General features: G+C 46.8%; 1 protein-coding gene across 1 annotated transcript; it reads right to left on the bottom strand.

The window, feature by feature from the left end:
- Positions 1–2,553: 2,553 nt before the first annotated feature.
- On the bottom strand, positions 2,554–11,237 carry LOC140717825 (uncharacterized). The gene is made up of 2 exons (XM_073031548.1): positions 11,176–11,237; positions 2,554–4,234 (listed from the first exon to the last, which is right to left on the bottom strand). The coding sequence occupies exon 2, from the start codon at positions 3,778–3,780 to the stop codon at positions 2,764–2,766; it is 1,017 nt and encodes a 338-aa protein (XP_072887649.1). The 5' UTR covers positions 3,781–4,234; positions 11,176–11,237; the 3' UTR covers positions 2,554–2,763.
- Positions 11,238–14,297: the final 3,060 nt, after the last annotated feature.

The raw sequence follows: 14,297 nt of genomic DNA on the forward strand, positions 1-14,297 counted from the left end.
CCAATATTATGTTGCGTACCTGGTGGCACCCATGACTGGAAGAGGCAGCAAAGGCACATGTCAGATCATGTTTAATATGTCAGCAAAATAACGCTGGCCAAGGAGTGCGGTGCGCAACAGGGAAAACACCCTTCTCAAGTGGTCCATTTGAGTGTATTCAGCTTGATTTTATTGAATTGATGCGTGTACATTGCTATAAGTATTGTCTTGTTATTATTGATGTATTTAGTAGATGGGTTGAAGCCTTTCCAACCACCAATAATAAAGCCTCAATGGTGGTAAAATTACTACCGACATAGATTATACTGAGGTTTGGAGTGCCTTGACAGATTAGTTCAGGCAATGGTCCCCACTTGGTAGGGAAAATTAACGAAGAATTATGTGAAGCACTGCATATTCAGCAACAATTCCATTGTGCCTACCATTCCCAGGCAGCAGGAGTAGTAGAAAGAGCCAATGGAACTATTAAGACCAAACTAACCAAATTAATGTCTGAGACTGCTCTCAATTGGCTAAAGGTCCTGCCCTTAGCTCTATAACACAAGAGTCACCTCCCATTCAACCACGAGATTATCGGCCACAGAAATAATTTATGGCCGACCCAGTAGGACCCCTTGGGGCGCCAACACAGACCCACCTTCCCAAGTAGACCTAAATATTATGGGAGAAGAAATGCAAAGATACTTTCAGCAGCTAACCTCGTTTCTAAAGTTTCTCCATTCAAAGGTAAAGTATGCCTTCGGACCACCGCCACAAGCGACGGATCAAGATTCAAACAACCAGAATGAAACCCCCAGACTGCAAACGGGAGACTTCATGCTAATCAAGGACTGGGATCACCCCAAGCTCGAACCAAGGTAGAAAGGGTCATTCCAGATATTCCTTCAGACGCCAACTGGAGTCAAAGTCCGAGGACAGAGTCGCTGAATCCATCTGAGTGACTGCAAACGATGGGCCCCACAAGTAACTTAAAGACTGTTATTGGACTTTCTGTTATTATGGCCACCTTCATGGTATTCGGACTTGAGGACAATTTGTTTTGTACAACTCATATACATTTCCATGGTAATCGAACTGTGAGTTACCCGCTTGCCCAGTCAGTAGAGGCGTTATTTGTAGCCATCCCTGTGTGGGACACCCCCCCCCCCCCGACCTTTATACCACAGATACTTCAGAGCGTGGGTCTGAGTGGGAATGTCAGGACGGTGAGTAGAGCTGATTAAAGATGGGTCTCAGTTCCCTAACTGCACTGGAACCCAGGGAGAAATCGTAGGATTTGCTCTGATCCCATGAGCTATCTACTTTGTTTCTCAGGACGGGGATAGGGATGCGCCAACACTTTGATCCCCACAAATGCCTCTTGTGCCCAAAGACAATGTGCCCGCAGACATTGCCGGGTGAGCAATGGAATATTCTTCTGCACCTGCGATGAGGAAAGGTGTTTAAATGTTACTGCAGGAAGACTGCTCATTTGTGGGCACTGCAACAGAACTCACGTCAGCTCTGACTCCTGGACATACCCCTTTACCGACTACCAATTCAAGGGTTCGGAGTCGGGAGGTAACTCCAGCCTGGAAAGAAACTGGAAATCTAAGCAGTTTGCGAGTTTCAATGACATGCTAGAATCTGTCCCGATGACATGCAGGAGTTTAGATACTGATCGCACAATTTGTTTTTGGGTTGATGACCTTTGCTTCTGCTTTAGGTGTTTCAGTATTCTCTGTCTCGTACCATCACTGTTGCCAGGTATGTGACTGTGGGGGTGGCTGAAAATTGTATCTTGCATACATGACTGACTGTGGTGTAAAACCCTATAAAAAGGGAGGACTGTTCCCTTGTTCGGACAGCATCGCTTGACAGAGCTCCGCAAGCACTGCGAAGTTTGTTAAGCAATCCTCCAAAAAGCCTGAACTTGCTTAAATAAAGAATCATGGCTATCCACAGAAGGTGGCGTATTGCATTTGTATCAAGTGTGTAAGAATCACAAGAAAACAAACCAACATTACACCACAGTCCAGAGCCCGAAACTGTTTCCCTGCTCCTCATCATATCCTCTCACCTCTCCCACTGTCCAGAGCCCGAAACTCTGCCCTGTGCTGACCCGTCTCTGGTTTCTGACCTTGCTCCACTGAACATCCAACTGAGCATTCAGCGTTCTGCTTTCAGACTTTAGAGTACAGTGGTGTCCTCTAACAACCCAGTTGTGTGAGACAAGGGTGAAAATGACCAATAAGAGCAGGGAGTAGGGTGTTTAACTACCATTAGTCCTCGGTCCAGAGATTTGAGGGACTAACAACATGTCAGACGTAACTACAGGCAGATCGTCTTCTTCAGTCTGCAGAATGTCATGCAGGAAACTCAAGGGAAATCCCTTCACCCACAGAGTGGTGACTGTTTGGAACCCACCACACAGGGAGAGCGAGGGGTGAACAACAGGGTCAGATTTAAACAGTCTGTCGTAAAACAGGAATACTGGCAGGGAACAGCTGGGTGGAGTTGGCTCCCCACTGTACACTGGGAGTGTTGTAGATTCACTGAGTACCCGAGACAGAGTTTAAAATAGAACAGATTTATTTATCACGGAAACTCCAGTCCCATTAAATGTGAACATCAGCAGAAACTCCTCCCATCCCCAGTGACCAGGATGCAGACCTGTGTTTGACGAACAGCAGCAGTAATTGCGGAGTTCGACAACAACAGTCACTTGTGAACTTGCCTCTGGATTCAGCAACTGTGCTGATTCAATATCCACCGGGCAGCTTATTAAACTTTTCCCCCAGTGTGAACTCCGTAGTGCTTCTGGAGGCTGGCTGAATGATTGAACCCCTTCCCACACTCTGAGCAGGTGAATGGTTTCTCCCCAGTGTGAACTCGCTGGTGTGCCAACAAGTTAGATAACTGAGTGAATCCCTTCCCACAATGTGAGCAGGTGAAAGGTTTCTCCCCAGTGTGAACTCGCTGGTGGGCCAGTAAGTTTGATAACTGAGTGAATCCTTTCCCACAGTCTGAGCAGGCAAATGGCCTCTCCCCAGTGTGAACTCGTTGATGAACCTTCAATTGAGATGACTGAGTGAATCTCTTCCCACACTCTGAGCAGGTGAACGGCCTCTCCCCAGTGTGAACTCGCTGGTGTTTCTTCAGGTAAGATGAGTGGCAGAATCCCTTCCCACATTCAGAGCAGGTGAACGGCCGCTCCCCAGTGTGAACTTGGTAGTGCGACACAAGGTTGCACGACTGAGAGAATCCCTTTCCACAATGTGAGCAGGTAAACGGCCTCTCCCCAGTGTGAACTCGCAGGTGTTGCTTCAGGTCTGACGATCGACTGAAACCCTTCCCGCAGTCCGAGCAGGTGAACGGCCTCTCCCCAGTGTGAATTCGCTGATGTTGCTTCAGATGGGCCGAGTGACTGAAGCCCTTCCCACAGTCTGAGCAGGTAAACGGCCTCTCCCCAGTGTGAACACGCTGGTGTGCCAGTAAATTAGATAACTGACTGAACCCCTTCCCACATTCTGAGCAAGTGAACGGCCTCTCCCCAGTGTGAACTCGCAAGTGGGCCAGTAGGTTAGATGATCGACTGAACGCCTTCCCACAGTCTGAGCAGGTAAAAGGCCTCTCCCCGGTGTGAACTCGCTGATGTACCTTCAGTTGAGATAACTGACTGAACCCCTTCCCACAGTCCGAGCAGGTGAACGGCCTCTCCCCCGTGTGAACTGACCAGTGTGCCAGTAGGTCAGATGATCGAGTGAATCCTTTCCCACACTCTGAGCAGGAGAACATCATCTCCCCGGTGTGAACTGACAGTTATGTCTACAGGTGGGATGGCTGAGTGATTCCACAGTCTGAGTCGGTGAATTGACCCTCTCTCGTGTGTACTCGCTGGTGTCTCTGCAGTTGGGGTGAATCCCTTCCCACAGCCTGAGCAGGTGAACAGCTTCTCTGCAGGGAGAACTCACTCGTGTGTCAGCAGATCAGATTACCGAGTGAATCTCTTCCCACACATGGAACAATTGAACAGTCTCTCCCCTGACAGCCCACTGGTGTCTCTGCGGGTCAGCTGAGTGAGTGAATCCTTTCCTACACAAACAGCAAGTGATCAACCCTTCACTGCTCTGAGTTTCCTGATGTATCATCAGCTTGGATGAATCACTTCCCGCAGACTGAACAGATCAATAAATGCTGGTGTGTTCTCAGCACCCCGGTTCCAGTGGATCACGCTCAGAGACGTCTTCATCTCCTAGGACCAACAACAGATACACTGGTGTTACAATGGGAATATCTGGTCAGTCCCTAAATATCTGGACAGAATCATTAGAACTGATGTGCTGTTGTGTTTGAGATCCCTGCACACAAATTCTTTGTTGTGTCTATCTCACCTGTAAAATGATTTACAAAGGCCATCAATGGGTGAAGCGCAGCATTTCAGATGAAATAAATTCAATCTCTACGCTGAGGACTGACAGCACACTGTTACAGAGGGGTGCAACCCAAGTTGGAGGAACAACTCCTGATTTTTCTAACTGAGCACGGACCAGGAACCCCGACTGTCCATCCAGTTCTCCAACTGTCCGAAAGTGGCCTGGTTGAGGGAAGTGCCTGGTGTGAGAAGTGCTAGTCTTTGGCTCGAGAGTCTTCAGCGAGGAGGCTGAGGGAGGAGACTAAGTCAGGCACAACTGGAGAGGGTGAAGACATGATCGCTAAGCTGATTCAGTGTGCTACGTGCATGATGTGGGAGGTCAGGGACACTGATGGTGCCCCCGGCTGCTACAGCTGTGGAAAGTGTGTCCAGATTCAGCTTCTGAAGGAGCTTGTTGCAGCACTGAAGAAAGAACTGGATGACCTCAGGTTCATCCGTGAAAACGAGAGTTTTCTGGACAGGACCTACAGTGAGGTTGTTACACCAAGGATACCGGAAGAGAGAAAGGGGGCAATGATGAGGACGGAAAGGATGCTTGAAATACAGGAGACCCCAGGGGATGTACCTCTCGTAAACAGATTCACCCTCTTGGAAGCTGTCAGGACAGAAGATACTGCCAGTCTGAGAGGCGGACAGGTCTGCGAGCCGAAAATTGGTGCAGAAGCACAGCCAAGGAGTCAGACATCAGGAAGAGCCGTGGTAGTAGGGGACTCCATAGTGAGAGGTACGGAAAGAGATTTCTGCGGCAACAGGCGAGATTTAAGGATGGTATGTTGCCTCCCTGGTGCTAGGATCCAGGACATCACGGACGCATTACAGGGAATCCTCAAGGGTGAAGGTGAACAGCCGGAAATGGTAGTGCATGTCGGCACAAATGACATCGGGAAGAAGAGGAAGGACATTCTGCAGCGGGACTTCAGAGAACTCGAAAGAAAGCTGAAAAGCAGGACTTCCAGGGTGGTTATCTCTGGTTTGCTTCCAATTCCTCGTGCTGGAGAGGGCAGGAACAGGGAGATAATGGATCTGAATGTGTGGCTGAGGAACTGGTGCAGGAAGCAAGGATTTACATTCTTGGACCATTGGGATCTGTTTTGGGGTAGGGATGAATTTTACAAAAGGGACGGGTTGCACCTTAATAGGCGGGGGACTAGCATTCTGGCAGACAGGTTTGCCACTGCAACACGGATGTGTTTAAACTAAGTAGTGGGGGGGGGGAGGGGATGAACTGGAAATATAAAGATGGAGTTAAAGGGAAAGTGAAAATAAGAAAAGTTAAAAAGGACAACAGAATCAATGGAGTAGAAAGCTCTAGAAGAGATCATACAGTATGGCCAAGTGAAATAGGAATTGATATGAAAGGAGAGGGGAGTAACAAATTAAAAGTATTATATATGAATGCACAAAGTATAAGGAATAAAGTAGATGAGCTTGAGGCTCAGTTGGAAATTGGCAAGTACGATGTTGTGGGAATAACAGACAGGGCCTGGGAAATGAATATTCAAGGATACATCTTATCGAAAGGACAGACTGACTGGCAGAGGGGGTGGGGTGGCTCTGTTGGTGAGGAATGATATTCAGTCCTTTGCGAGGGGGACATAGAATCAGGGGATGTAGAGTCAGTATAGATAGAACTGAGAAACTCTAAGGGTAGAAAGACCCTAATGGGAGTTATCTACAGGCCCCCAAACAGCAGTCTGGATGCAAGGTGTAAGTTAACTGAAGAGTTAAAATTGGCATGTCACAAAGGTAATGATACAGTTAACATGGGGGATTTCAACATGCAGGTAGACTGGGAGAATCAGAATGGTACTGGACCCCAAGAAAGGGAGTTTGTGGAGTGCCTCCGAGATGGATTCTTAGAACAGCTTGTACTGGAGCCTACCAGGGAGAAGGCAATTCTAGATTTAGTGTTGTGCAATGAACCAGATTTGATCGGGGACCTGGAGGTAAAGGAACCATTAGGAGGTAGTGACCATAATATGATATGTTTTAACCTACAATTTGAGAAGGAGAAGGGAAAATCGGATGTGTCAGTATTACAGTTGAACAAAGGGAACTATGGAGCCATGAGGGAGGAGCTGGCCAAAGTTCAATGGAAAAATACCCTAGCAGGGAAGAGAGTGGAACAACAATGGCAGGTATTTCTGGGAATAATGCAGAAGGTGCAGGATCGGTTCATTCCAAAGAGGAAGAAAGATCCTAAGGGGAGTAAAGGGTGGCTGTGGTTGACAAGGGAAGTAAAGGGCAGTATAAAAATAAAAGAGAATAAGTATAACATAGCAAAGATGAGCGGGAAACCAGAGGACTGGGAAGCTTTTAAATAGCAACAGAAGATAACAAAAAAGGCAATACGCCAAGAAAAAATGAGGTATGAAGGTAAACTAGCCAAGAATATGAAGGAGGATAGTAAAAGCTTCTTTAGGTATGTGAATAGCAAAAAAATAGTTAAGACCAAAATTGAACCATTGAAGACAGAAACGGGTGAATTTATTATGGGGAACAAGGAAATGGCAGATGAGTTGAACAAGTATTTTGGATCTGTCTTCACTAGGGAAGACACAAACAATCTCCCAGATGTAATAGAGGTCAAAGGAACTAGGGTAAAGGATGAACTGAAGGAAATTTATATTAGGCAAGAAACGGTGTTGGATAGACTTTTGAGTCTGAAGACTGATAAGTCCACGGGACCTGATGGTCTGCATCCCAGGGTACTTAAAGAGGTGGCTCTAGAAATCGTGGATGCATTGGTAATCATTTTCCAATGTTCTATAGATTCAGGAACAGTTCCTGCTGACTGGAGGGTGGCTAAAGTTGTCCCACTTTTCAAGAAAGGAGGGAGAGAGAAAACAGGGTATTATAGACCGGTTAGCCTGACGTCAGTGGTGGGAAAGATGCTGGAGTCAATTATAAAAGATGAAATTATGACACATTTGGATAGCAGTAGAAGGATCAGTCTGAGTCAGCATGGATTAATGAAGGGAAAATCATGCTTGACTAATCTTCTGGAGTTTTTTGAGGATGTAACTATGAAAATGGACAAGGGAGAGCCAGTGGATGTAGTGTACCTGGACTTCCAGAAAGCTTTTGATGAAGTCCCACATAGGAGATTAGTGGGCAAAATTAGGGCACATGGTATTGGGGGCAGAGTACTGACATGGACTGAAAATTGGCTGGCTGACAGGAAACAAAGAGTAGCGATTAATGTGTCCCTTTCGGAATGGCAGGCTGTGACCAGTGGGGTACCGCAAGGTTCGGTGCTGGGACCGCAGCTGTTACAATATGTTATGAGAATGCAGGGTGACTTGGACAGGTTGGGTGAGTGGGCAAATGTATGGCAGATGCAGTTTAATGTGGATAAATGTGAGGTTATCCACTTTGGTGGCAAGAACAGGAAGGCAGATTACTATCTAAATGGAGTCAAGTTAGGAAAAGGGGAAGCACAACGAGATCTAGGTGTTCTTGTACATCAGTCAATAAAAGCAAGCATGCAGATACAGCAGGCAGTGAAGAAAGCTAATGGCATGCTGGCCTTTATAACAAGAGGAATTGAGTAACTGAGTAAAGAGGTCCTTCTGCAGCTGTACAGGGCCCTGGTGAGACCCCACCTGGAGTATTGTGTGCTGTTTAGGTCTCCAAATTTGAGGAAGGACATTCTTGCTATTGAGGGAGTGCAGCATTAAGAATAAGGGGTAGGCCATTTAGAACTGAGATGCGGAAAAAATTTTTCACCCAGAGAGTGGTGGATATGTGGAATGCTCTGCCCCAGAAGGCAGTGGAGGCCAAGTCTCTGGATGCATTCAAGGGAGAGGTAGATAGAGCTCTTATAGATAGCGGGGTCAAGGGATATGGGGAGAGGGCAGGAACGGGGTACTGATTGTGTATGATCAGCCATGATCACAGTGAATGGCGGTGCTGGCTAGAAGGGCCGAATGGCCTACTCCTGCACCTATTGTCCATTGACTTCAGTCTGTGACGTGGCTCAGTTTGTCTCTCTCCATTTGTATTATTTCCAGTTCTGGTCACGTCCCAGAGCACTACAAAGGCACATGGTATTACACGGCCGATCCCAGAGACTTCCTGATCACTCTGACCCCCTCCCCAAGTGATTGATGGCAGTGAAATCATCGATGGCAACGAATATGAAGGGGAGACCAGTTGTCTTTCCCATTGGAGTGTGGCACTTTTGTGATGTGAAAGCCACAGGTTACTCGTTACCCAGGAGAAAGGTGTTTGATATCATTATGTACCCAGAGAGAATGGTAGAAAACAAGTTCTCACGGGTAGAAAGGTCCAGAGAAAGAGCCCAAACAAAGGTGGTTTTCTCAAGAACTAAATCTGATGGAAGGATTTTGTTCTTTCTCCCCCCATGCAGCAATAACTGACGTTTTCATTGACTGGAGGGTGGACTCTCCATCTGAGATCGACTCAGAAATATGTTTTTGTTCTGAGTGCTGAATCCTTGGATTCAGAAAGCTGGAGCTCGGCAGTGTCTGACGGATCCATCCACTGCCATTCCCTCCACCTGCACTTCCAAACACACCCTATGGACTGCTCAGAAAGATGCTAGAGTTATCATCCACGGCTGCCTCTATACCCAAAAACATCCACGGAGGCCAACAGCAGACTGTCGTTCAAGAGAGTGAACCCTTATATCATGACAGGCTCCAATGGAGTAAGTGGCAGGGCTGTGGAACCTGTGACAACCAACTAGTGGGGATATTCAAAGACATTTCCAATCCCTCAGAGTTTACAACCTGCTTCAAAAGGACAACAATCACACCAGTGCCCAAGAAGAGCAGGGTGCATTGCCTTAACAACCATCATCCAGTAGCTCTACGGCGATGAACTGCTTTGAGGGGTTGGTCATGGTTAGGATCAACACTTGTCTCAGGAAGGACCCGGACCCACTGCAATTTGCCTATCGCCACAATAGGTCTACAGCAGGTGCAATCTCAATGGTTCTTCATGCGGCCTTCAATCACCTGGATAATATAAATACTGATATGTCACCACAACTCAGAGCTTCAGGAAGTTCTGATTGAAAAGCTGCAAAACCTGGTCCTTTTTACCAAGAACTGGATCTGCATCTTGGAACTTCCTCACCGGAAGACCACAATCCGTGCGGATTGGAAATAACATCTTCACCTCGCTGACAACACCGGCACACCTTAAGATTGCTCTACCCTCTCTACACCAATGACTGTGTAGCTGGGCACAGCTCAAACGTCATCTGTAAACTTGCTGATGACACAACAGTTGTTGCCATAGTTTCAAATTGTGATGAGACCTCATACAGGAGCGAGATACAGCAGCTAGTTGAGTGGTGTGGCAGCAATAACGTTGCACTCAGCGTCAGTAAGACCAACAGACTGAAGGGTAAGATAAGGGAACACGAACCAGTCCTCATAGAGGGATCAGGATTGGAGAGAGTGAGCAGTTTCAAGTTCTGTGGTTTCAACATCTCTGAGGATCTATCCTGGGGCCAACATATTGATGCAGCTACAAAGAAGGCACAACAGCAGCAATAGTTCATTTGGAGTTTGAGATCTGGTATGTCTTCAAAGACACTCACGATTTTCTACAGATATAGTATGGAGACCATTCCAAATCACTGTCTGGTATGGGGGTGGGGAGAACTACTGCATAGGACCGAAAGAAGCTGCAGAAAGTTGTAAACACTGTCAGCTCCATCATGGGCACCAGCCTCCACAGGGTCTAGAACATCTTCACAGTTTGATGCCTCGCAAAGCAGGTGTCCATCATGAAAGACACCCATCACCCAGAACATACTCTCCTCTCATTGCCACCATCAGGGAGGAGGTACCGAAGCCTGAAGGCACACACTGAACGATTCAGGGATCGTTCCCCTCTGCCATCAGATTTCTGAATGGACATTGAACCCATGAACACTGCCTCATGACTTTTTGCACTAATTAATTTAACTATTTTATATATCTCAGAATCAGGTTTATTATCACCAGCATGTGACGTGAAATTTGTAAACTTAGCAGCTGCAGTTCAATGCAATACACAATTTAGCAAAGAGAAAAAATAATAAATAATGAAACAATAAATAAACAAGTAAATCAATTATGTATATTGAATAGATTTTTTTTAATGTGCATAAACAGAAATACTGTATATTAAAAAGTGAGGTAGTGTCCAAAGCTTCAATAGCCATTTAGGAATCAGATGGCAGAGGGGAAGCTGTTCCTGCGTCATTGAGTGTCTGCCTGCAGGCTTCTGTACCTCCTACCTGATGGTAACAGTGAGAAAAGGACATGCCCTGGGAGCTGGAGGTCCTTAATAATGGACGCTGCCTTTCTGAGACACCGCCCCCTAAAGATGTCCCATGTACTTTGTAGGCTAGTGCTCAAGATGGAGCTGACGAGATTTACAACCCTCTGCAGCTTCTTTCGCTATTATACTTAGATAATTCTGTTTTATTATGCATTGCGTTTTACTTCTGCCGCAAAACGACAAATTTCACGGTACACGCCAGTGATATTAAACCTGGTTCTGAACGAGACTCGTCTGTCCATCACGGACACAGTGATGCGCATGCGCCACAGAAATGACGAAACGTCCTCCCCTGATCAGCACAAAGCTCCCCGGGGCCCCGAAACGGATCGTAGGGGCTAAGAGAGGGGAAAAGGACCGGGAATGTCCCCGAGTGCGGGGTCACGGTGTGTCCGGAGCTCGCAACAACAGTCTCTCAGTCGCGCAGTGGATGAAACCCCCGCCCGCAGCCCCGCTCCTACCTGCTGCTGATTCTCCCGAGCATGTCGTCCACCGAGCGCATGCGCAGTATTCGGGAACGATCTGTGACCCTCACGCCTGCGCATTTGGTCACTGGTTGCACGATTCTTAAGCGCAGAGGTTTCTGGGTATCCACGGTGCCATTGAAGCAAACTCTGATTCCACAGATTTATGTAGAAAACTCAGCAGCAACTTAAACACAGCGTATTCAGCGTCAACAGGCAATCCGTGTGACAAAGTCCAACTCACTTACAAATGCAGATATAAAACACGAGATTCAGCAGATGTAAAGCGCTGCAGGAAGTCAGCAGGTCAGGCAGCATCTAAACAGAGGAATAAACTGTCTGGGGATGATGAAGTATCTCGGACATTACATCGGTTCTGAGTTCCTCTCCACAGATGCTGCCTGACCCACTGAGTTCCTCCAGCCTTTTGCAAACATAAACCTCTGTCTTCAGTCAATAAAAACACAAAATGCTGGCAGGACTCAGCAGGCCAGACAGCATCTATGGGAGGAGGTAGTGACGACGTTTTGGGCCGAAACCCTTCATCAGGAGTTTCGGCCCGAAACATCGTCACAATTCCTCCCATAGGTGCTGTCTGGCCTGCTGAGTTCTGCCAGCATTTTGTGTTTTTATTTATTTCCAGCATCTGCAGATTCACTCGTGTTGCCTCTGTCTTCAGTCAATCAGTTTCCAAATGTTGCTGAACTTTCATTTGTAGCATCATCCTCCTGGTCTGATTCCCTCCTCCTACTTCTCGTAAACTCTAGCCTGCATCACATCTGGAGCCTCAAAGCCCTCATTTATGCTGACTCCTCTTGTTCCTGCTCCATCGAATATTTACCCACCATTCCACTGTCATTCTTTAGAGGAGAGTGTTGTATTGCAATAGCCCTTAGAAATCAGTGAAAATTACCCAAAGCATTGAACAGAGCAGGGCAGACAGATTTTAACCACACATGACGTCATCCTCGGCCTAGAGCCGTGAGGGGTGAGGAATATCTAGGACAAAACCCCAGTAAATTCATCCTCTGCAGTTTATAGAAAGTCATGGAGGAAATTGTGAGGTTCGAGAGGGTTTAAACTAATTTACAAGGGGGATGGGACCCGGAGAGATAGAGCAGGAAGTACATGGGAAGTGCATGGAATAAAGCCAGATCTAACATATAGAGAGGCTTTGAGGAAAGAGAAGCAGAATAAAGGGTGTAAAGTTAGTAAGGTAGAAGGGCTAAAGTGTGTGTACTTCAATGCTCAGGAACAACGATGATGAACTGAGAGCTTGGATACATACATGGAATTATGATGTAGTGGCCATTACAGATACTTGGCTGGCACCAGGGCAGCAAAGGATTCTCAACATTCCTGGATTTCAGTGCTTTAAAAGGGATAGAGAGGGGGGAAAGGGGAGGAGGGGTGGCATTACTGGTCAGGGATACTATTACAGCAACAGAAAGGGTGGGTAATGTAGCAGGATCCTCTTTTAAGTCAGTATGGGTGGAAGTCAGGAACAGGAAGGGAGCAGTTACTCTACTGGGGGTATTCTATAGGCCCCTTGGTAGCAGTAGAGATACCGAGGAGCAGATTGGGTGGCATATTTTGGAAAGGTGCAAAAATAACAGGGTTGTTATCATGGGTGACTTTAACTTCCCTAATATTGATTGGCACCTGATTAGTTCCAATGGTTTAGATGGGGCAGAGTTTGTTAAGTGTGTCCAGGATGGATTCCTGTCATAATATGTTGACAGGCCGACTAGGGGGAATGCCATACTAGATCCACTATTAGGTAATAACCGGGTCAGGTCACAGATCTGTCAGTGGGTGAGCATCTGGGGGACAGTGATCACTGCGCCCTGGCCTTTAACATTATCATGGAAAAGGATAGAATCAGAGAGGACAGGAAAATTTTTAATTGGGGAAGGGCAAATTATGAGACTATAAGGCTAGAACTTGCGGGTGTGAATTGGGATAATGTTTTTGCAGGGAAGTGTACTATGGACATGTGGTTGATGTTTAAGGATGTCTTGCAGGATGTTCAGGGTAAATTTGTCCCGGTGAGGAAGATAAAGAATGGTAGGATGAAGGAACCATGGGTGACAATTGAGGTGGAAACTCTAGACAGGTGGAAGAAGGCAGCAGACATGAGGTTTAGGAAACAAGGATCAGATGGGTCTATTGAGGAATATAGAGTAGCAAGAAATGAGCTTAAGAAGGGGCTGAGAAGAGCAAGAAGGTGACATGAGAAGGCCTTGGCGTGTAGGGTAAAGGAAAACCCCAAGGCATTCTTCAATTATGTGAAGAACAAAAGGATGACAGGAGTGAAGGTAGGACCGATTTGAGATAAAGGTAGGAAGATGTTCCCTGAGGTTGTGGAAGTGAGCGAGGACCTCAATGAATACTTCTCTTCGGTATTCACCAATGAGAGGGAACTTGATGATGGTGAGGACAATATGAGTGAGGCTGATGTTCTGGAGCATGTTGATATTAAGGGAGAGGAGGTGTTGGAATTGTTAAAATACATTAGGACGGATAAGTCCCCGGGGCCTGACGGAATATTCCCCAGGCTGCTCCACGAGGCAAGGGCAGAGATTGCTGAGCCTCTGGCTAGGATCTTTATGTCCTCGTTGTCCACGGGAATGGTACTGGAGGACAGGAGGGAGGTGACTGTTGTCCCCTTGTTCAAAAAAGGTAGTAGGGATAGTCCGAGTAATTATAGACCAGTGACTCTTACGTCTGTGGTGGGAAAGCTGTTGGAAAATATTCTTAGAGATAGGATCTATGGGCATTTAGAGAATCATGATCTGATCAGGGACAGTCAGCATGGGGTTGTGAAGGGCAGATCGTGCCTAACAAGCCTGATAGAGTTCTTTGAGGAGGTGACCAGGCATATAGATGAGGGTAGTGCAGTGGGTGTGATCTACATGGATTTTAGTAAGGCATTTGACAAGGTTCCACACAGTAGGCTTATTCAGAAAGTCAGAAAGCATGGGATCCAGGGAAGTTTGGCCAGGTGGATTCAGAATTGGCTTGCCTGCAGAAGGCAGAGGGTCGTGGTGGAGGGAGTACATTCAGATTGGAGGGTTGTGACTAGTGGTGTCCCACAAGGATCTGTTCTGGGACCTCTA

This window comes from Hemitrygon akajei, chromosome 28 (assembly GCF_048418815.1).
Source record: "Hemitrygon akajei chromosome 28, sHemAka1.3, whole genome shotgun sequence".
Lineage (NCBI taxonomy): Eukaryota > Metazoa > Chordata > Chondrichthyes > Myliobatiformes > Dasyatidae > Hemitrygon > Hemitrygon akajei.